Genomic DNA, 22,972 nt, shown 5'->3' on the forward strand with positions numbered 1-22,972 from the left:
AATCCAGCTGCAAAATGCATTGAAAGTGGATTGAAAGTGCATTATTCTGCATGTGCGGAAGGGGCCAGAGAGTCACCCTGAGCTGAAAGCAACTTAATGGCACTTAACACACAGCTGAGTTTTGAAAGTGTTTTATATATTTCAAGTCTAAGCATATCTAACCCAAAGGCTTCATTTTCACTAACTTTCACATGTGCTATCATGACTTTAAAAACCCATTAATACTTTTGGTATAAATAATTTCAAGAATCAATTTCTAATAAACCTGGAAAATTAAGGTAATCTGAATAACTTGTCATTAACCTTTGTTAGTTTTTAACTGACAGGGCAACTACCTAGAGATACAAGCCTCATTAGGTTGTACGATTTGTAAAAAATTACAGATTCCGCAGTGATTTATCTTCTGATATGAAGTTGAAACAAATGTCTGTTACCCGTGTTTGCTGGAAAGCTTCTACACTGGTTTGAACTACCAAGATTTCAAGCTAAACTATCTAGCCCAGGAAGTAACTAGTATTCAACATAAAACAATGCTCCCACAGATGTGAACTCTTGGAAAAATTCCACCCTCCCAGATTTTTTACTAATTCACCCCTTGCTCTCAAGGGAAAGATAAGAAATACTGATGAAATTGAAAAAAAAAATATTTTCTCTTCCAGGATGAAATGTACAATTATTTCAAAAAAACATGTCATTCCATTAAGCTGTTTTCTAATAATCTGTCAAGAATTTAAAGTATTGGGTAACTGTAATCCTGTAGTCCAAGGCAACTGAAATAAGTGGGCTTTGTATAGAGCAGGGGTCTGCAACCTGTGGCTCTCCAGATGTTCATGAACTACAATTCCCATCAGCCCCTGCCAGCATGGCCAATTGACAGGGGCTGATGGGAATTGTAGTCCAGGAACATCTGGAGAGCCATAGGTTGCAGACTCCTGGTATAGAGTGATTCCACATAGGTTTTTACTATAAAATTCCTATATGCTTTACAAAACAATCCTACTGAGTTACATTACCCAAAGCTTATTGATTTCAATGGGGTTAGACTGGATTAACTCTGCATGGGATCCCACTGATAGCTATGCACAACGTTCAAGTCGATTCTTTAGACTTTTGCAAAAGCAGACAACATACCCTGTAAATGTTCACAAATAAAAAACACCAAGTGAAGAAACAAGCTAATCCGGGCCAGAATCCAGCTTCAAGCCATACAAATATTCAGTTATCTGAAATCTGCATTAAAGGAAGGAAGTGTTCCAAATTTTCTCCAAAAATTGGAAGGGGAAGATTTTCTTGCTTTCAAGTTTCCAAAAATATCACAATTCTATGTTACATGAAAGAACCCAATGTTAAAAAACGCTTCAATTCCGGACCACAATTCTAGACAGACCTAGCGTGGGCAGGGAAGAAGGGAGCATGCAGATGGAAATAACACAAGTATTACTGCTGTCAATCATCTAGCTAAACTGCCAAGCTACTTTTATATTTAAAACTGGCTTGCCTGTTCACCAGAGTGAACAGCTGCAGTGAAACAATAAAGAGTCCTAAAAACATTTCCGGTTGTATGCTCAGTCCTCAGTCCGGTTGTCTACGATTATGTCCCCCAATCACCAACTCTCTGTTTTCTATCAAGCCTTTTATCACTGCAGAACAACTTTGTTGAGTCCAGTTACCTGCGCTGAGATCGTCCCAAGTATACTTCGAAGATTTCATTTCAGTAGGTATGCAAACGTATAACCGCCAGCCCCTGAACAACTGTTACTAAATAGATCAAAGTTCTATATTTAGCGATGACTTGACTTGCTGGACTAGCAATCATTCTTAGCCGTGCATTCAAGGCTCATGGCAGGCTCTCCTGATTCTGAAACAAGAGTCTGGAACAAAGCTGTATATTCCAACGCAATGGAGAAACTCTGGGATAAAAAATAAATAAATCTACTTTTACAAGTTTCAAAGAGCTCTGTGAAACCTAAAAGAGTTATCATGGTCTAAGTTTCCATGGACCACAGCCCTCTTTGGCAGATGCATTAAGTGGATTCTTTGGTTGATAAAGATACCATGGTCTATACATACAGCCAATACTGAGACAACTACACTGGTTATCAACAGGCTTCCAGACCATTTCAAGATGCTGGTCTTAACTTTTCTAGGATCAGCATGCCAGAAGGACCACCTCTCTAGTTGCAATCCCCTATGTTGCCTGCATTCTTCATCATGCAATCTTTTGGTGATGACCAACACTTGAGTGACTCACCTCTCCTCTACCAGAGTGATGGCCTCCTCTGTAGTGGCCCCGTTCTGGAGGAACACTTTACCAAGAACACACGTACCCTGCAGGATTTGTTAGCTCCCATAGGGCTTCCACAGAGTTCTTCCAAGAGGCTTTTAATCAGTCAGTGCATACTGCTGGTGATTTTTTGTATTGTTTTCACCAGATCATTTTACTGTTGGGGTTGTTGAATGTTCCGTAGCAGGTTTATATAGCTGATTTTAAATTGTGTTTTGTATTTATTATTGCTTTTATGATCGTCTATTGAATTGTATTTTACTCTGACATAAGCCACCCCAAGCTTCATGCGCTGAGGGAAAGGAGGGGTATAAATCTGACAAACAAATGAATACTAAATAAATACTATACATGTGCAATGAAATGTAAGAGATCTGGTAGGCTTAACATATCTATACAAGGTAAGATCCATGATGCAGCAATTGCTGATGCTGTCTTCATGAATGAACCAAGATTTAACTGTTAAACATGAAATGACACTCCACTGCTTTTAAGTCAGAATTATTCTTAACCCTTTCTTTTTGCAGTAGGAAATTTATTGTTAGCAAAGTACATCAGATATCATCAATGCAGCTTAAACTCAACCAATGGAATTCAGAGGACTTCCTCCAAGAAGCTATGAGAAAGTGATTAGTCCAGTGCAGCCTTCCTTTTAAGAATAATGGGACATTTTGCATTGACTGAAACATGCCACTGCCATCACTGCTGAGGACCTGCTATGGAACCACTAATTGGATCATCCACAGAAAATAAGAACTATCCCCAAGTGATCAGCCAGTGGAAGAGAGCTATTATTTCTTGCTCTGTCACATTCCACCACTGGGAATTTGTCAGCTAAGTTCTCAGAACTAGGAAACAAATTATATTGTTTAGAATTGTAAGACGGTTTACAAGATGTGAAATTGTTTGCGCAGAAAAGAATGGCTTTGCAAAAGACACGTTTATCATCACGACGCTGGGATAAAAACCCAACATCCTGAATATGAATGTGAATAGAAGCTGTACCTTTGGAAGTGGAAGGAAAAATACGCTTTGCATTAATATTTTAAAAAGCCTTAATAGATCAATTTTACAACCACTGTGGAGCTACTGTCACATAATCATTTAGTTAATTCCACAGCTCTGTTTGGGTAAACCGTGGCAGCTGGGCTGTATTATTTTTCTAACCTTTTTAGCGGGACTTAAGAACTGCTTGGATAGGAACGCGCTCTTAAAATTAAAGTCACACACGAAAACAATTTAAACTGCAAATTGGTTCTGCTTGGCAAGCAGGTCTTTTCTCCCTCCAGGTGCTGAATGTAGATTATCTCAAAGCAATCTTGGTCCAAAAAAAGGCCTCAAATCTCACTCCCAAAAGTTAGCACAGTTGTTCTTAGCCAAACCAGTCAAGTCAAGACAAAACATATATGCAGCCCGCTTAGTTTGGGCCAATCTCTCTTTCCCCCACTACCTGCATCCCACAAGTGTTAGGAAACATGGCAAGGGAGGCTACTTTAGGAATTCCCTTGAAGTATGCAGATTGTCATACCATGACAAAGGTGCCGAAACACAGACTAATCCATGTTCGTTCAGAAGCAAGTTCCATGCAACTTTCTCCAAAGAGAGTTTAAGATTAAATTCGGAATGGTTTCATTAGGTAACTAAGGGGAGAGAAATATTTCCAGATAAAACTGTAAATCATTATCAGGCTGGTTATTAAGTGTAATTCACTTCTGTTAGCATGAAGACTATGTGCAGCAATGCAGACTTGGCCTTCATTCATTTTCATTTTGTTTGTTATATTTATAGCCGCCCTCTCCCAGACGGGCTTAGGGAAGCTTCCAGCAATATGCAATTGAAGCAACATACCAATATAGAACAATAAAATAAGAGCTAAAAAACATATTAACAATTTTTAAAAAACTAAGGCAGCCAGCACTCAGTGTTACAAAGCTATTTTCATAGGCTACAAAGAGGAGGGGAAGAGATGGAAAGGAGGAGGAGAGCGGGGCCATTATACGGTAAACTGTTGCTGCCTCCACCATAGGCCTGGTGAAATAGATATGTCTTATGGAAGTCCCACAGGGCCCAGATCTCATCTGACAGAGTGTACCGCCAAGCTGGGGCCAGGGCTGAAAACACTCTGGCCCTAGTTGAGGTCAGCTGGATTTCTTTTGGGCCAGGGATCATCAGAAATGGGGGTTTTTTGGCTGACCGTAGTGTCCCTTGGGGAATTTAATGGGAAAAGTGGTCTTGACTTGGATGTCTGAAGGAAAAGGAAAACACAGCATAATTCCACTTGTGTAAACAATAGCACAAAGACTGCAGAAGAGTTTCAATGAAAATATTAGGAAAACATGCACAGTGTACATATGGAGAAATGGAAGGTACAACAGATGATGTGCACAATTGTAATGTCAGTGCTAACCCCCCTCAGGGGGAATACAGAGGAGGAAGAGGAAGAAGAAGAAGAAGATGAAGAAGACGAAGAAGAAGTAGAAGACGACGAAAACTAAGATAAATATGTTGCATTAGTTCTCACACGTGCAAAAATGATTGGAGAGATACAATTGCTTTCACCTAGCACAAGCACACAATGTAGAATAATGTTAGCATTTCCTTGAGGAATGCTGTGCATGGAAATCATCTGTGGTATTTACTGTGTGCCTACAAAAATAATCAAACAAGTTGAAAATCTGATATAGACATAATAGTGTTTGCCATTTCCGAACGACTTACCCCTGAAGGGCTGAAAGCATTTTATATAATCAGTGCTAACATTCCTGCATGAAAAAATATTCTGGTGTTCCAACCAGAATTAATATTTATAGAACACATCTTTAGATTCCAGATGGCTCTGGCACAAACAGAACTTTTTGCCTCTCGCCTTTCAAATTCTACAGCACCGGCTAGCAAATCAATCGCTGGCCAGCTGAATAAAGTGCTGGATGTTCACATAGGGGGAATCTTCCTGCTCAGCCAAAGCTCACTGGAAGACAATGGACAGTATGAGAGAGACACTTTTGGATGTGAGTTTGTTTTAAGATTATTCGTATTCAGCATTGGGGAGTGGGGGGGGAATGGCTTGTCAAGCACAGTCAATTTACAGTGTAAATTGTTTTCATACATGACTTTAAAGAGCTTATTCTATACAAGCAGACAGTAGATCTGAATGAAAAGAATTATTCTTACAAAAGCTTAAACGCTCGGAAATGCTGCAGAAACAATGTTTAAAAGGTGAGGAAGTTTATGTGACACCCACTTTTTCTTACAGCATTCAAATTCATTTTCAGGCTTACTGCTGTAAATGAGTCTTTATGCAAATTATACATTTAACGGCCCCATCCAAAGGAGGGGGGCAAATTTGCTATGGAAGTGGTGCAGAGGGCACAAGCAGATTTGCCCTCCCCAGGGCATTTGCCCCAACAGAGAGGTGAAACAGCTGGTGCATGTCCACTGTGGCCTTCCCCTGAGCTGGAACACGCCACTAGTTTCCCTGCGGACTCACCACAGCGAAGGCAGTCCGGGGGCATGGCTGGGGAAGGAGCCACCTCCCTCCTGGCTGCTGACCCTATTGCGCTGGTGGATGGAATGGCTGATGTATGCCACCAAAAACATGATGTAAGTCTATTGCCCAACAGGGGTTTCATGGTGGTGGGGAGGCTTTTTCAGCATCCCCACTCCGCCAGGAAGTCTCTATTGAGGAGTGGCGCTGTGGCCCCTGAGTTTGGATGAAGCTGTAAAACACTTGCATGCCACCAATTTAGAATACTACTGTTGACTTACACTTCGGTTTAAAAAGTAAACGCATAGTTTTGGTGTGTCCTTTGCTTCTAGACTTTAAGATGGACAAAGGGACTCATTTTTATGCAACCACACACATTAATTTCCCCAGTTCTTATACTTCCAGTCTCCCAACTAAGTTCAGTTGAGTTCTTGTAGAAAATGTTCATGCTGTAAGAGCTGTAAATGGTGTATAAGATAAAGAAATTTAAAGTATTTTTTTCATGCATTGCCTAATGTTTCTAGTAAAATTATAATGAGAATTGTAACCTGTGCTAGACAAAGTCGGAAAAAACCAGCATTATTCTGCATGTGCTGCATGTGCAGAATGTTCAGAAGCTGCCAGGACTGAAAAGAGCTTTCTTAGTAATATAGAAAACCATCCCTACAATGTATTAAAATACTACAATACTAGATTAACAGGCATTCTAGAATTTTAGGACAGCAGTTTCATGACTCTAAGAAAGGCAAAGTTATTAGCTGTAAGCACTGAAACAGTGGAAGGCTCTTGAAATTAAAGACTACATAGAAATTAAAGACTACAGCAACTAAGTAAGAGGTACGAATAAACTGAGAGATGGTCCACATTCAATTAAATCATCAATATTAAATTTCAAAAACTTCTTTATTATTATTATTATTAGACAGAAAAGGCAAGCAGTTAATAATTATTAATAATAATAATAATAATAATGGGTAAAGTGACAGAAAATATTCTAACATACTGTATTATTTTATATTACTATCAAGTTGACGGTACAAATTCATCTGCTGATTTTTCCACTGTCATGATCCATGAAGCCCAATCCAAATCATGATATTAGGAAATCTCCAGTTAATGACTTAATATCTGCTCACAGCAAACTCCTTTGGAAATTACTAAATAGCATAAAACAGGAATGTAGAACATTGCTATCTTTTAACTGCAGAAACCAGTCACTTTTGGAAACAATTAGCCTGTCTCCTTGAAAATATAAAAACTGCAACAAAGAGAGGAAAAAAGTTCCTGCTGCGGACACAATCTTCTTCTGCGTCTTTTTTTGATATTGGGTTGTCTGAAACACATACACAAAATGCAATTTTTCCAGTCTCACGGAATAAGAGACAAATGGTGTCTTTAAACATTACTTCCTTCATCATCATAATTTTTCCTTGCAAGGTACCCAAGTTGCAAGGGAAGGTTTGGATTTTGATTTGGCAAAATCTGCCCAGTTCATCAGTGAAACACTGACCTATAATGGTACCATTTATTAAACCAAAAAAACTCCACCCCTTTGATGCTTGTGCTGATTACAAAACCAAATTAGTTAATTTTTATTGTGAAATAAAAAATAACTTTTTTAAAAAACTGTGAAGAACTGTTATAAATCGCAACACAGGCAGGGTTTTTACAAATGTGAATGAACCATTCTTCTTTGATTTTTATCTGGGAACATCATCCTATACTAAATTTTATTTAAAAAGAAAAGGCAAGCAGTTATTAAAAATTTTAGAGAACAGTTCCTGCTTACAAACAAAATCATAATGATTTGTTTAAGTTTACATTGTGACATCCTTGGTTTCACAGAATACATGACAATATTTTATTGTGGTCAAATAATAAACGGTCAACTAAGTGTACATGATGGGTTCAGCGACCCTAAAAAAAAGGGAAGGCTCACTAAGAAGCGGCTTGCCTGAGGTCCCAGAATAATTTGAGGGAGAGTGACATGAGGGTACACTGAAAGCGATCCAGACAAGTAAGCAGCAATAGTCTAGTTTGTGCTGTTACTGAGTATTCACTACGAAAATTCTTAACATTAAAGGGCACAATGAACCACTATTCAGACCCCCGCAGAAGTTTTAGAAAGTTACTGAATACAAAATGCAAACTTGGTTATAGCCAAGAAATTTTTCCCTATCCAAATGAGACTGAAATCAGAGAAAACAGAATTGTGCACTCAAGACCGCATCTGGAGCAATAGGAAGAATGAGAAAAAAAATCTTCAAAATGGGGGATGAGGATAAGGAGAAAGATTAAAGATGGTTGGAAGGAGGGGTTTCTTTTTGATTGGCGGGACTGCATAAGAAAGGCTAACACAAATGTGATGAGCTGGAAGAATGTACCCTTGGCATTTTGCATTCATACATTAATTAGGTTAAACTGGGTTGCCACCCATACGAAGTTGCTGCCCATGCTTAGTTAGCATGCCAGAAACTGGATTGCCTGGGCAGGTACTGCACTGATACGTATTTTAAGCATATATCACTGCTTAGCAGAGATGACAAATAGTTCAAATGAGACAGTGTGGCTTCACAAGTGTCTTTTTTACCAGGACAACCTCACATTTCCACTAGACTCAGATCTAAGATTCTCGATGGCATGGCCTTCCTTCTGTAGGTAGGAGAATAATGTGGTGTGGGTAACTGTTAGATTTCTAAAATGAGAACATCTTTTTATTCTATGGGGCCAAGCACAGGCTGAAATTGCTAAGTGATGAGGTAAAATGCCTTTATATATCTCAGAGCCATGTTTCTTTATTGCTAAGCACACAGTAATGGTTGAAGGCTCTGTCCTCCTGCTGAAAACATCAAAGCCAACTCCTGGTGAGTCTTGGCACAGGAAACTAACTGCAGAAGTTATTTGCCTTCATAAATAAGCTAGAGAAAAAGTTGGCTATAAGTGGGGAGAGAAGGAAAGTGAAAGAGGAAAAGAAGAGAGTTCTGCCCTTTTTCTGTTCCACTTGTTAAAAGCAGATACATTGGGAGAACAAATACAGTTTTCTCTCTTCACACCTACCGCCACATATTTAGCCATCTGTTTAGTACAGTTTCTTTTCTATCTGTCTTTACTCCTGCATACCCCATTTTTCATTGGGTGTTTCTGGTTAACAACTTACAAGTAAGTCTGGCAAGGTTTTCACTGGCAAAAGAACTGAAGCAAAAGGGTTCCTGGAGCTCCTCAAATTGGTTTTGTTCTTAGTTTTTGACCCTACCTCAGGGTCAAGATAGTGGCATGATCTTTAAAAAGGCACAGTGACTTTGTAGTTTCCATTGCATACCAACTCCAAAAACGTACGTCCCTTGCCTTCAACCAGTATTTAATTTGATGGAAGGAAAGAACCAACTGGGTATTTCTCAACAGGTGTTTCTTGAACTGACTCGGGGAAAAGCCAGAACTAGGGACAGTCTGGACAGCAGGACCTCCCTTATCAAAATTCAAGCCCAAGATAGGAATGGAGTTTTATTTCCATTCCAACTGCTAGGGAAGTTATTTGCCAACTGTTCAACTTGTCAACTGTGACCAGCTGCCACCACAAAACGGTCCACCCTACTGACTGTAGCAGTGGCAATACCTATAACTGCTATTGAACAATTAACTTCTTAATAACCTGAGGGTGGCCACATTAGAGCTTTGTATAAAGATCGTACATCATCACACTCCATTCCCAGGGATGTTACCATGATGGGTTATGAGCTGAACAGAGCCCATGATTTGGAGGGAGAAAGGGAAGGGATACCATATAAGCAAATATGGTTAATTTGGGCATGGAACAGGGACATTTGTAGGGGAGAGCCAGCACTTGTGCTAGATGTTCTCTGAGGCTTCTTCCAGTGTCCAGGAAACACAAACTGCTTAACAACTGAAAAGCAGCTAGGCTGCAAGAGTCAGTGAGTACTGGAGTTAAGCAGCTAAGAGTTAAGAACCTTGTCTCATCTAACAGTTCTTCCCTAGATGCCCATATTAGATGACATGGTAAACACAAGAGTACCTTTTATAAAGCATTGCCCTGTCCACAGTACTGCTTCCTATCAGCTTTTTTCCAGACTCAAAGGAAAACATTATTCCAATATACATTTAAAAAGACTCACATTTACCAGATACAGTCAGAGCAGGAATTCTCACTGCAAGATTCAGGAGAAGACAAGACCCCAACTCTGCTTCCTCTTCCTGTCAAACAAGTCCTTTGTGAACACCTGATAGTAAGAGGGGCAATGCTTAGCATATATTTATTCCATTACACATGAGAATCTGCAAAAGGATTGCACTGTCAGCATGAACAAACTCCATCTCCCTTAAAATAGTCAGCAAACAAAATCAGCCATAGTGCGCGCGCACATACACACACACACACACACTATGATACTAGGAGCTTCAGTTTACTTCAGAACAGTGGAAAAGAACCAAGAGTTCTGATAGAGCCATGGTGGCACTCCAGATGTTATGAACTACAATTCCCATCAGCCCCTTCCAGCATGGCCAATTGGCCATGCTGGCAGGGGCTGATGGGAATTGCAGTCCATAACATCTGGAGTGCCAAAGGTTTGCCACCACTGTGATAGAGTGTAAGAGTTCTGATAGAATTCTGTACGAGTTCTGATAGAGTGACAATGTAAGAATTCTGATAGAGTGACAATATACATGCTGAACAGCCTAAGGAAAGACAGTGTTAGCCAAGACAAAGACAGTGTTAGCCAAGACAGTCTAACAAAGGGATCACAGGCACTGACTGGGAAACTTAGTTGGCTCATTTGCACTCTCTCTCAGTTCACAGATGCAGCAACCATCTGCCACCTGGCATGAAGTCAAAACCCACCCAACACCAATGACTCCACTCTGCCTGCATCCCCCTAACCCTTCACAACCTTACCCCACTAACAGATATCTAAAAAATGTGATTTTCCCATTCCTGTGCTGTTCTCCTTCTTGCTAAGCCAAGAAAGAATGACTTGGAGTGGCTTCTGTCACTAAGGCAGTCCCTAAAACTGGAACTGGGAATCAACGGAGACTAATTAGCTCCAGCACCCAGTCTGGCTTTTGAACATGTACTGAGCATCTTTTATCACCATCAGGAAGCCACAAGCATCCTCGCCACATTTAATCACGGGAGGTGTGAGCTTCTTAGCCACAGCATTCCACAGGCTATCTAACTAGTCCATACTGTAAAGAGAAAAGAAACCACAGCAGACAAGGAAGGATAAGCCATATGAGCAACCGAAAGTTAATTTTAAAATATTCAGTCTCCCAATCACTCCCCTCCACAGTGTAACAGCAGCTCCACCAGATCAGACCAAAGGTTCATCCAAGGTCCACATCCTGTTTCCCCAACCACATGTTCCTGGGAAGCCCAGAAACAGCTCGGAGACCAAATCGCCTCCGTCGTTCCTCACCTACTCACACGCACAGATAGACTGCCTTTTAAGATGGAGGGTCCACACGGAACCGTGAAGCCCAATAAGAATGCACATCATGAACTGGTGTGTAGGGCCCTATTCGCTTCTCTGCACATTATTTCCCCAATGCACAGCCTTTTCCCCACATACATGAAGGACGACCGAAATAGCAACGAAGATGTTTAAAGTGAAGTATTGCATTTATGCCTTGACAACAGTTCTTTTCCCCTAAAACGGCAGCCTCTCTCTAGTGTGGGCAAGGGCTGGTATCCCTCTGGGTTGCTGCAGGGGCCACGTGCATAACACAACTCCCCCCGCCCCGACCCCCTTAAAAGCACTATTTATGTCCCAAGCAATGTACCCGCCTGATCTCCCTGCCGAAAACGTCTCTCCAAAGACCCCTCAAAGGAGAGATCCACCAGAGATCATCATTGCGGCGGTAAGACACAACATAACCCGCTTAGGGACCCTCCGCGACTCCAACGATCACCGTAACCCGTAATTGCCCCCTCTTCCCACTTACCCGCCTCTCCTCACAGGCCGCGAGGGTTGAAGTGCCGATACGCATGCGCGCGCCTGGCAGCCTGAATCTGAGATGCCAACTTGCGCGTGCGACGCATGCGCACTCCGTCAGAAAGTCCGGCTCTGGCCAGAAACGCTGTGGGGGCGGGGCGTCTGGGTCAAGGTGGTGCCTGTGTTGTTGAGGCAGGTGTGTTTTGCTGGCCGTGGGCTGCAGTGGCGAGCCTGCTGGAACTGAGCTGCATTGAACTTTGCTTGTCCCTAATCATGTTGCCAGGAAAAGTAAATCGATATTGGAATAAACGGTAGAGGAAGAAATAATCAGACACAGAATCAGAGTTAAAGAGAAGATAGGTTCATTCCGCACAGCGTATTTATAACGGGTTACAATCGTTAAATGAACTCGTTTTCCCAAATATGCTGTGTGGAATGAGCCTCAGTTGTTGGGTCAGTGAAATGAAAGGATAGTCAGTAAAATGATGGCAGTGGTTTTACAGGTGGGGCCAAAGGAGAATATTAGGGGTCTGTGACTGCAGTCTTATGGACTCTTACTACCCCATCGAATAAAATTCGAGTTCAGTAGCATCTTAAACTCTAACAATGTCCAGGGTGTCAGCTTTCGGTTTTGATGAAGGGAGCTTTGTCAACCTCCAGGTGGAGCCTGGAGATCTCCGGGAATTGCAACGGAATTCCGAGTGATAGACAATAACTGCTTTAGAAGCTAGACTTCATGGCAACAAACCCTGCTGAGCTCCCCGCCCTCCCCGGGTTTTATTTCCAAAATATCCAGGAATTTCTCAAGCTGGCATTGGCAACACCATGTCCCTTCTGTACTTTTTCTAGCTGTAAACTACAGCGGAGGAATGCATGGAACTGGACCTCTTGGAAGAATGAGGAAGGAGGACAGCTTTAGGATAGCCGCTCTAATTCTAACCCCGAGCTTCCCACATCTCTTTTGCAATACAACAGGATATTGAAAGGTTAAGACCATCGAGATGGAAATGGCGCCTAGAGAGGACGCAAGGGAGAAGTGGCGGCCGGAAGAAATCGGTTAGGCTGAGCAACTGGGAGAGTGGACCAAGGGTTCATTACGGCAATTCAGGTGTGCCGTCACCTGGCTGCATCCTGGAACTGGCCATGTGCAAGGCCATCCTTGTGGTCCACCTGTGAGCTGGCCCTTAGGAAGCGAGGGAGGTAAGACCCGCCTGGGCCACCTTTCCTTTCCCTTTTGCCAGGCTCCATCAGCAGGGATAAATTCCTTTGCGGCTACCCCTGAAAGCAAGTGGAAAGGGATGAAGAGGAGCTGTTGATCATATTAGCCTCTCATGCTCTGCACAAGTTTACGTGCCTGGAGTGATCCAAGCCTGGCCAAGCTTTTGAGCCACCCTTAGCGGATTGGGTTGATTTAAATCACTAAGGAAATTGATTTCACCTATTTTAATTAGGGGTTTAAGTTCCAGAGCCACCCTGTACTTGTGATTCTTTTGTAAAAAGGAAGATGTGTTGCCAAGAGGTGGCTTTTCCCAGCATAGCCTTGAAATACTGGAGGAAGCTGAAGCTGGCAGTTTTCCCTCCTGTGCATCTCCTAAGGTTGTAAGAGGCATAAGAACAGTCTTGAGCCTCGTTTGCTGTCTGACCGTAGTCTGCTGCTTTCCAATTCTCCGTTGGCTTCTTGTTTTCCTCCTGCTAAGCAAACCAGTCTAGGAAGTGGTCTCTGGCCCCACCTTTTCATTGGCCTGGCCCAGTGGTGGGATCCAAAAATTTTAATAACAGGTTCCGATGGTGGTGGGATTCAAACAGTGGCGCTGCCGCACACACGCACCTCCAGTCCCTATTGGGCAGGGAGGTTGCTTTAGTAACCCCTTCTCGGCACTCAGAAAAAAATTTGTAAGTGGGGAGAACTAGTTGGATCCCACCTCTGGCCTGGCCTTCACCAATCCTTCCTTAAAAATTTGCCTTCTCAGGGCTGTTCATACTCAGTTCTCAGTCCTGTCCTAGTGGACAGCCTGTTTTTGTCCCAGCCCTGTAAAACTTTACTTGTCTTTAGGTCCTGAGAAATGTTTATATATTTTCTTCTGTTCCTTTACTACCCTGTAATGAGGTTCTTAGTTGCCTATATCTTGTGACTTTTCCCTCATACACCCTTCATACCAGCAGCTTGGGTCAGAGGAAGGCAGCTTGTGTACAGGATAGTGTTTGGAGATATGGGAGTTAAATCAGCTTGGACTGAGACTGGGGAAATTTCTGTTACCATGCAGTAGTATGCATACATAATTGGAGAATGCAAACAATATGTTGTTGCAGACTCACACTTCTGTAATCCAAGATGAGTCCTTGCTTAGTGTGAATGCATCCAGATGATTAGGAAAATGAGCTAGTAAAGCTGTCGTAATCTGGGACTGAAAAATATCTGTTTGGACTTTGATTGGGGGTGGGTGGTGTGTGCCAGGAGAAGGAAACAAACATTTTTTAAAATTTGTCTGGTTTCTGGAGCTGTCTGGGACACTTCCAAGGCGTTGGGCATCTGGCTGTTGTCCTGGGACTGAAATTGTTCTGGGGCTAACATTCTTGGGTTGATTTCTGTTTTATTTTAATACAGTGTGGTATAACTCAGCCTGCAGCTAGGATTTTCTGATGAATTTTTTCCCAGAGAGCAGCCCTGCATGCTGGTAACATCCATCTATACTAGATTTCTCAGGCTCTTTGGATTGTGGTCTTACTTTCCAGAATTAGTTTAACAGTCCAGTCTTATGCAGAAATAGGTACATATTCTATTAATGTGTGATTTGCTACATATAGTTTCAGCTGAATTACAGATACTGTAGTTACAAAATGTCTTCTTTCCTTGACTCGCACTTCTATCCAAAGCAGAGTTATATCCTTCTGAATTTATTGTAGTGAATGGGCTTAGAAGAGCATAACTCTGTTTACGATTGATGCAAGCCCTACATCATTTATTCTTGAGGCATCCAATGTATCGATTTGAAACCTGCAGCCTTTAAAAATATTTATTCTTCATCTTTCCATTTCTCTTTCAGGTACATACTATTTGAGAAAGTTCCTCTCTGGAGTCCACAATGTTTCCCTTAAAGGATGCTGATCTGGGCGCTTTCACTTTCTTTGCTTCTGCTCTTCCAAACGATGTTTGTGGGAGCAACGGCTTGCCTTTGACACCAAACTCCATAAAAATCCTGGGGCGCTTTCAAATTCTCAAGACAATTACGCATCCTAGACTTTGTCAGTATGTGGATATTTCTCGTGGAAAGCATGGTAAGTCTACCATTGTTGTGTGCATATATCTGAGAGTTGCTGCCATTATTTTGTGCATGTGTTTTAAAGCAGCGAACTTCAAAGGTGCCTGAAGTGTTTTTGCTCAAAGACAACAGTTTGCTTTTCTCCAGACTTACTCTGGAGAAACATTTTTCAGCCTCGTTTGTATAACAATAACGCATAACAGAGGCAGACGTAGGAGCTGCTGGACTCCAGGCCTTTGTTCTCCTGTAATTCCAAACACCCTGATAATTTTTAGGTATTTTCTTTTCTTTTTCACACTCTGCTTCCCTCATGCTTTATTCCATTCCCATTCCATTTTCTTCTGCTTAAAAAGAAGACAAAAACAAACTACAGCCTTTTTTCAATACATTTGTTCCTGTCATTCACCAACCTGTCCTTATTTCTGTAAATCTCTCTTTTGATGTTTGAAGTTTAAAAGCAATGTACGTCACAGAACGTGGTCTCAGCCATTCTGTCTAGATCCTTACATGTTTGCAACGTATCAGTGAGGTATAAATCTTTCAATGCATCGTGACTATTAAGTATAAGCAATAATTCATACCTCATAGTAGGTTTCTCATAGGCCACTGAATGCTGCCAGTTGCAGAATGACTTTAGTTTTGCATGCATCTGTTTAACATCATTGGATGTTTTGAAATTTTACAGCAAATATTTACTTGCTGTTTACACACTTTCTTTAGAAAAGCAAGCTGAGCCTCCTCCAGGCTGCTTCTGCAAAAAAATGCTTCTCTGTTCTGCTTTCATTGCTGCTGCAAATGCATCTGCGATGGCAGTTCAGCCCCCAAACATGGAAGTCCTCTGCACATTTCTGACTTTTCTTTTCCATGCCTGCTCTGCACTGGCTCAGGGGCATGGCCCTCCTGGCTTCTGTGGCAATTTACCCCGTTATTGTTGTCCTTTCACACACAAACATGCATGCATGTACACACACCATAGTGGTTCTATTAAAATTTGAACATGATCTATAGCATAATGCCACTTAAGTGATTTCAAATTTTAATAGAGCTAGGTGAATAGTTTCCACAAAGTGCTTGATGGAGGGAAAATGGTGTTGATGTGGATGGGACCTTTGAAGGTCAGGTAAATGCACACTGTTCTTTCTAGACAAAGTACTAATGTGCTTGGACTGCACTCTTTCCAAAAAGACTGGGGTAAAGCCTGGTAGGGCAACAGCATGTTAAGGATGGGAAATAGGTGATAAGCACCAAAAAAAAAACAGTTTTCCAATTTGGGTGAGCCAAGGCAAAGCAGCCTGTGAGAAGTTCCTAGAAACGAGTAAAATGATTCTTTGTTTTCAAAATGACATCAGCATTTGCTGCCCGCATTCTCATTGCTTGTCTAAATATGAGGAAGGGTGGATGAATTTTTAGAAGACTGGCTATAACTGGGTAGAGTTCTTGCTTTTCCTGTCTGTTTCAGATATGAAGGCTGAGGACAGTGGCAGCATTTATCCGTCTTAGCTGGCCTCCCTTTGTTCGTCCCTTCTCTTTCTTTTTGGTTGACCTGAAGACCAAATTATCTCTGTTGAACTGATTAGCCCATTCCTTGTTGGGCACCATTACTGACTATACTGTATTTGTATTGTATTTATATTTGTATTGTATTTTATATATTTATTGTGATTCCATGTTGGAAACTGCTCTGGGACTGTGATAATGGAGAGAGCGGTATAAAAATCAAATAAATAAGTAAATAAAAATAGCTTGGAAAAAATCATTTTTATAAAATGTTGACATGTGTTCCGTGCTAACTAAAAGTGCAGCAATTTTGTGATAAATTTGTGGACGTGTCTAGAAGTTAGAATGTTTCTAAGAATGTTTAGGCAGTCATTTTTTAAGTTAACTGAGCTGTAAACTGAGGCCCCTTCCACACACGCAAAATAATGCGTTTTCAAACCACTTTCACAACTGTTTGCAAGTGGATTTTGCTATTCCGCACAGCTTCAAAGAGCACTGAAAGCAGTTTGGAAGTGCATTATTCTGCATGTGTGGAATGAGCCTGAGCTATGACTGAGCAAATCTAGGGAGTAGATTTGCTTTGGGCTTAAGTCTTTCCTCACCTTTGAGACTCTGAACTTTTTGGAATGAAGTAAAAAGGCTTCAATTGAGGTGCCCATCTAGATAGGGCCAGAACTTTCCTTTCACCCTGACAAGGTGTTCAGAATTGGGGGTGACAGGTAAGTTCATTCTCTTTCCCACTCCCTCCATAGATGCCTTGTTAGGAGGTAGGGAAATGTCATGAGGCATTTTATTGTGTGCCTGCCTGAAAATTACAGTTACCTCTTAGCAATTTTCACCTAAATATTTGTATAAAAGAATGTGTAGAAGTAAGATGATAATATAGGATAATCCATGCACATCCAGGACACTGCTTTGGACTTCTTTTAGCAGGACATAAATGTTTAAATAAATAAAAATTCCACATGTTCATTAGCCTTATTTCATCATACAAGCAGGCAGTGGAATCTCAGAATCATAAGATCTTTCTCTTTCCCTCTGATTGTATAAAAGCCAACCCCTAATAATGTAGTGATTTAAAAGGAAGTAACCCCTGAATGTAAGGCAGCCTGGCTATTTTCTGGTTGGTAGCTGTATCAGTCTGGGCTAGTGACGCAAAATTAGTAGCACTTTAAAGACCACCAATGTTTCCCCAGGTATAAACATTTGAAAGTTTTAATCAAGTTGATTACATTTTGCATCTCACCTCTACATCCTGACTCCAGATGGCCATTCTTTGTAACACTCTCCCTTCTGACCTGGATATAAAGGCCGACGTACCTTCCTTTTATTTGTATCAGGCAAAGTGAGGTTTGACTGACAAAAGCTTATATGCTGAAACATTTTGTTGGTCTCCAAGGTGCTACTAGGCTTGAATTTTGCTCTGAAGCTATCTAATATGACATAGTTGCCCGATGGGGTAAAATAAACAATTGTACTTGTTTCAGTGAAAGAAAAAAAAATCTGCTTTGAAGTTAGGTGATTTGGTTCTTTGTGGGTGCCATGTGCTTCTCCATACAAATGGTTTCAAATAGAAATCTTCCTTCAGTACATATTCCATCTATCATAATTACTTACATATTTCTAGTTGTATTATACATTCCAAGTTTTGTCCCCAAACGTTATTTTTCCCCTACATGCTGTTATTCCTTTGGTATTGATTCTAGGTATCAGATGTGAGTTTTTGTGTGTGTTTTTTAAAATCCATTATGCCTTCACATGTACAGTTAGCTCAGGACTTAAGTTTTGCCTTTGTTTTCCGCATACCAAACTCATTCAAGATGATCGTGCTTTCTTGGAAATTCCACATGTGCTGTTGAGGGGGGAAATGACCATTACACCTGGGAACAGTTTGGTTCCTTTTAAGTAAAATTTAAAAAATGGGGGGAAAACTTGGTAAATTTTGTTAAACTAGTCTTAGTCGTGTAGCTATACACAATGTCTGGCAAAGTACAGCGTAGCAGATGTGCTTCACATTGTAAATCTAATTTTTCTGAAGGAGCGAGGGTTGTGAAAAATGGCAACACTTACCCTTGCAACAATACATGGATAATGTATTATGATGTAACAGAGAAAAGTTAAACTGCAAACACAGTGTCTTGCAAGCAAGCATTTTACAGCAAAAATAGCGTTAAAAATTGTAATACTCTAGAGGCCTTTTTATTGACATATTTTTCTTAAATTTAGTTGCTTCCTTTCCAAAAAGCTCAATGAAAATCAATAAAATAGATAATCAAATGCTGAAGTCCTTATAAACCAGTCAACACAGCTTTTCTCCCAATGGGTTCTGTGGTTATACCTTCCCTTAGCCTACAAATCCATAAGCAGAGGCTGCAAGGCCAAGTGCCAATCTAGTGGCAAGAGAAAGTGCTATCTGAAGCAGCAAACATGCTGGCAATCCAATTTGGAGATCTGCTGGATATGCTGCCTGGTTGCCCTGATTTGTCCCCTTCTCAAGGTAGCACCCAGAAAACCAGTGGCTGACCAGCATCTTGGTCTAGATCTAGATTACTAGATCTATATTAAAATCTCTCACCCTTCCTTTCTTATAGCTACAGTTGCTTCTTTTCTCTCGGGGCCCTGAACACTTCTGTGACAGGCCACTTCTTTAAAGGGAGCCTCTTATGATTTGGGGAAACTAGGTTGATTTTGAAATCTGACCCTTCCCCTCAGTTAGAAGATGTCCTGATCGTAGCAAATGTAAGGGCTTTGGGCCACTGCTGTGAGGTAAATTTCGTATTGAGCATGAACAGCACAGAGATCACTGTAGCAGGGGGAATCAAAAACAACAAAGATTTATTTATAAACCTATTAAGTGGTGAGTTATCTTCAATGCTTGTGACTTTCCAACTATTGACTAGCCAACAGTTGGATCCTTTTACACACATACAGGATTCTACCCACACCAGCCTGCCCTTTCCCAAGAATCAGAGTGAATGTTATGAAGTCTGCTTCTCACCCAAGACGGGCCTCACAACCAGTAACTCTTCCTCTCCCAGAGTTAAGTTAGTCCACTCAGCATAGTACCAAGCAGAGCTGTCTTTCAAACTGTCTGCTCTCTTGCTGAGGCAGACCCCAAAAACTCATTGCTGCTGTGTTTCCCTCCAACCATTCATCTCCCACCCCAAGCAAGATGCAGGAGCAGTACTCCCATAGGCTTGGGTTTAAAACAGCTGAGTGGCAGGTCATCCTCCCATCCATGACAGCTTCCAGACTTATGCCCCTTCCGCACATGCAGAATAATGCACTTTCAATTCACTTTCACAATTGTCTGCAAGTGGATTTTGCTATTCTGCACAGTAAAATCCAGCTTCAAAGTGCATTGAAAGTGGATTGAAGTGCATTATTCTGCATGTGCAGAAGGGGCCTCAGTAACTATGCTGGTACATTAATGCATGTGACCACACCCAGCTCTGTTACTGCAGCAGTGAGCAGATCCCTCCCCTGAGGTATTCAAGAAAGCAGCTCTGTAGAGCAAAACTGTGATGCATTTTGTGGACCTGTCTCATATCAAGCTTGTGTTTAAATCATTCTTCTCCTTAAGATGGAATTTCGTAGTGAAATACCTAGTTCAGTGGTTCTTAAGATTTTGGAGGACTTTCAGAGCTTTGGAGGGTGCACTGGACTTTTAGGCAGACCCATCTGCTCACTTGCAATCGCTTCTGACATTCAGCAGAGAAGAGTTATTGTATCCCAAGTGTTGGTTGAGCAATATAAAAGCCTACATTATTGAAACGCAGGCCCTTAAGAAAGAGGAACACACAGTTGGGAATCAAACGGGGACGTATCCCCCTTCCTTGGGATAATACTCAGCCACAATGAAAAAAGCTTCTCCATTCATGGATATAAATAAAGTTGCCTAGTTTAGAGTGATAGTTGTATGTCTTAATTTATACTTCTGGCTTGGAGGGTTTTTGATGATGATACTGCATATGTAGAAGGTAAAATAGAAGAAGGAGAAGGAGAAGAAGGAGAAGAAGAAGAGAAGAAGAAGTGAAGAGGAGGAGGAGGAGGAGGAGGAAGAGTTTGGATTTAAATCCCCCCTTTCTCTCCTGCAGGAGACTCAAAGGGGCTTACAATCTCCTAGACCTTCCCCCCTCACAACAAACACCCTGTGAGGTAGGTGGGGCTGAGAGAGCTCCAAGAAGCTGTGACTAGCCCAAGGTCACCCAGCTGGCATGTGTGGGAGTGTACAGACTAATCTGAATTCCCCAGATAAGCCTCTACAGCTCAGGCGGCAGAGCTGGGAATCAAACCCGGTTCCTCCAGATTAGATACACGAGCTCTTAACCTCCTACGCCACTGCTGCTCCTATGCCACTGCTTTAATAGCAATTAAAGTTGCAACAACATAGAAGTCAATACAAAAAAAGGGAAAAAGATAACACATGTTGAGGCTAAATGTTTAGGAGCAATATGAAAATAAAGGGGTCCTTTATCTTGTTAATTCACAGATTTAATTTTACTTTATTACCTTCTTGACAATATTAATCACTTCCAGAAGCGACATGCTGTGATATCTATATCTCTAGTTCATTTGGAAGTAATCATAAATAATAGTTTTGGACATCCAGTAATAATTCATAAGTATAACTTGTAATAACATACATAATATGCCAATAATAAAAAACAATAGGCAATTAATGGCAAATCGTACAATGAATAGCAGCAGGGCGGATTTTCTTGTTGTAACTCTTGTTGTATGTGGCAGGATTAATCATGTTTAATACCCTATATCAGTAGTTTCCTAACTATGGTCCCTTCCTCACAGGCCAATAAACACATGTGTAGGACACTAAAAAAACTATTTTGGGGGGACTTCGTACAGATCCCACCCCCAAAACGAGTCTGCCTCATGTTATTTCCCCCAACCCGAGTTTTTTAAAAATTGCTAAACAAGTGATCCTTTTCAAAAATTCTGGGTTGCAGCCGCTCGCAAGCAAACAGCCAGGCAGTAGGCACTTTATTTGCCTCTTTTTTTCCCTTTTTTAATTTTTGCAGCTTGCATCTGTGTAGCTACGCAGGTGCAACTGGTCATACGGTGGGACGTTGGCATGGCTGTGGGGGTTCATTTGTGCAAGCCTGCGTAGCTACGCATGTGTGGGAAGTACTTTTAAAAAATAGATGCGTCTCCATGCGAATGCTCGACAGCAACCCGAATTTCCTGCCTGAAAATGTTTTATTTGCATGCTGTTTCCTAGTTATTCTTTATTTGAAAACCTTTTGAAAACCTTTTCACTTGCTGTGTGATCGCTTTAAAATATTTCCCACGCCTCTCCGCAGTCCCCAGACCTCCTTGTCAGCGCCATTTTTTGAACTTGCGCCAGCCATCTCACGCTATATTTCTGTCAGTTTTTTTTTATTTTGGGGGGGTTGCAGCTACATAGACGTGACTCCTAGAGAATCGCAGCATGAGGCTTTGAAGCTTCGTAACTACAAATCTAAGAAGTTTTTAAAAAAAGAAATGACCACAAAGTGGCGGGCAGGAAGCATTTTCAAGGGAGTGAGTGTGGACAAGTGGGGTTTTTTTGAAAATGTTTTGAAAACATTTGCAAAACATTTTTAAGGGACTTGTGTGGAATGGGCTCAGGCCAGGAATGTTCATGTATAACAACTTAACATAATTTATATTTTGAACTATTACTGTATTGCACCCAAACAATCAATGTTTCTTTGTGTTAAACTTTTGCCCTCCTTTTCTTGTACAAATTTAACTTATTTTGCGGTAGCCAGGTCTAAACATAATACTAAACTGTAATACTTAAAATACAGTTTGAAAATATTGAGCAATCAACATTTTACTGTCACTATTTTCCAAATCATTTGCTCCAGAGCAGGCATTTTAAGATTATCTTAATCTTACCTAGCACTACAGGTTTTGAAATAACGTCTAGGGGGAAATTACACACCTCATTGCTTAGACTTCCCTGATCTCCGCAACCCGATCTCATCAAATCTTGGAAGCTGCGCACGGTCATCCCTGGTTAGTACTTGGTTGGGAGACCACCAAGGAAGTCGAGGGTCCCTGTGCTGAGGAAGGCAATGGCAAACCACTTCTGTTAGTCTCTTTCCTCAAAAACCCTATGGCTACCTTACGTCAGTTGCAAATTGACAGCCCTTTACACACGCATGCCAAGGCTGTTTAAATTTATCCGCGCGTATCTCTACGTATTCAGTTATCTTCTTCGAACTCTGTGCCGAGCGGGAGTTCATGTTCCGCTAAAAGAAGTAGACATTCCTCTTCTATTATCGGACGAAGATGTTGTGATAATATGGTTTTAATTTCAGCTGGACGTGTGAGTGAAAGTGTTTGATGCCTGTGTGTATTGAGATACTAAATCTGTCTTTATATGTGTGCATATTTTTAATCAGAGAGGCTGGTGGTGGTTGCAGAGCACTGTGAGCGGAGCCTGGAAGATTTGCTTCGAGACAGGAAACCGGTGAGGTACAGTACCCCCCCCCCC

At 41.3% G+C, this 22,972-nt stretch overlaps 2 protein-coding genes across 8 annotated transcripts in view; one reads left to right on the plus strand and one right to left on the minus strand.

The window, feature by feature from the left end:
* Positions 1 to 11,789, minus strand: part of AIMP1 (aminoacyl tRNA synthetase complex interacting multifunctional protein 1) — a 40,491-nt gene extending 28,702 nt beyond the window's left edge. The window contains exons 1-2 of one of the 5 annotated variants that reach the window (XM_048509392.1): positions 11,724 to 11,755; positions 9,899 to 10,003 (exon numbers count right to left, since the gene is read on the minus strand). In XM_048509392.1, the coding sequence (XP_048365349.1) occupies positions 9,899 to 9,900 (2 nt within the window). In that variant the 5' untranslated portion in view covers positions 9,901 to 10,003; positions 11,724 to 11,755. Of the gene's footprint in view, positions 1 to 1,670; positions 1,736 to 9,898; positions 10,004 to 11,565; positions 11,699 to 11,723 lie in introns of those variants that run through there. The other 4 variants (XM_048509398.1, XM_048509393.1, XM_048509394.1 and 1 more) reach the window with 4 other exon arrangements.
* Positions 11,790 to 12,693: 904 nt separating this feature from the next.
* The window catches only part of TBCK (TBC1 domain containing kinase), a 103,682-nt gene continuing 93,403 nt past the window's right edge, over positions 12,694 to 22,972 (plus strand). Inside the window, exons 1-3 of one of the 3 annotated variants that reach the window (XM_048509552.1) lie at positions 12,694 to 12,913; positions 14,758 to 14,989; positions 22,881 to 22,953. In XM_048509552.1, coding sequence (XP_048365509.1) covers positions 14,797 to 14,989; positions 22,881 to 22,953 — 266 coding nt within the window. In that variant the 5' untranslated portion in view covers positions 12,694 to 12,913; positions 14,758 to 14,796. Of the gene's footprint in view, positions 12,914 to 14,757; positions 14,990 to 22,880; positions 22,954 to 22,972 lie in introns of those variants that run through there. The other 2 variants (XM_048509553.1, XM_048509554.1) reach the window with 2 other exon arrangements.

Source organism: Sphaerodactylus townsendi, linkage group LG10, assembly GCF_021028975.2.
Source record: "Sphaerodactylus townsendi isolate TG3544 linkage group LG10, MPM_Stown_v2.3, whole genome shotgun sequence".
Lineage (NCBI taxonomy): Eukaryota > Metazoa > Chordata > Lepidosauria > Squamata > Sphaerodactylidae > Sphaerodactylus > Sphaerodactylus townsendi.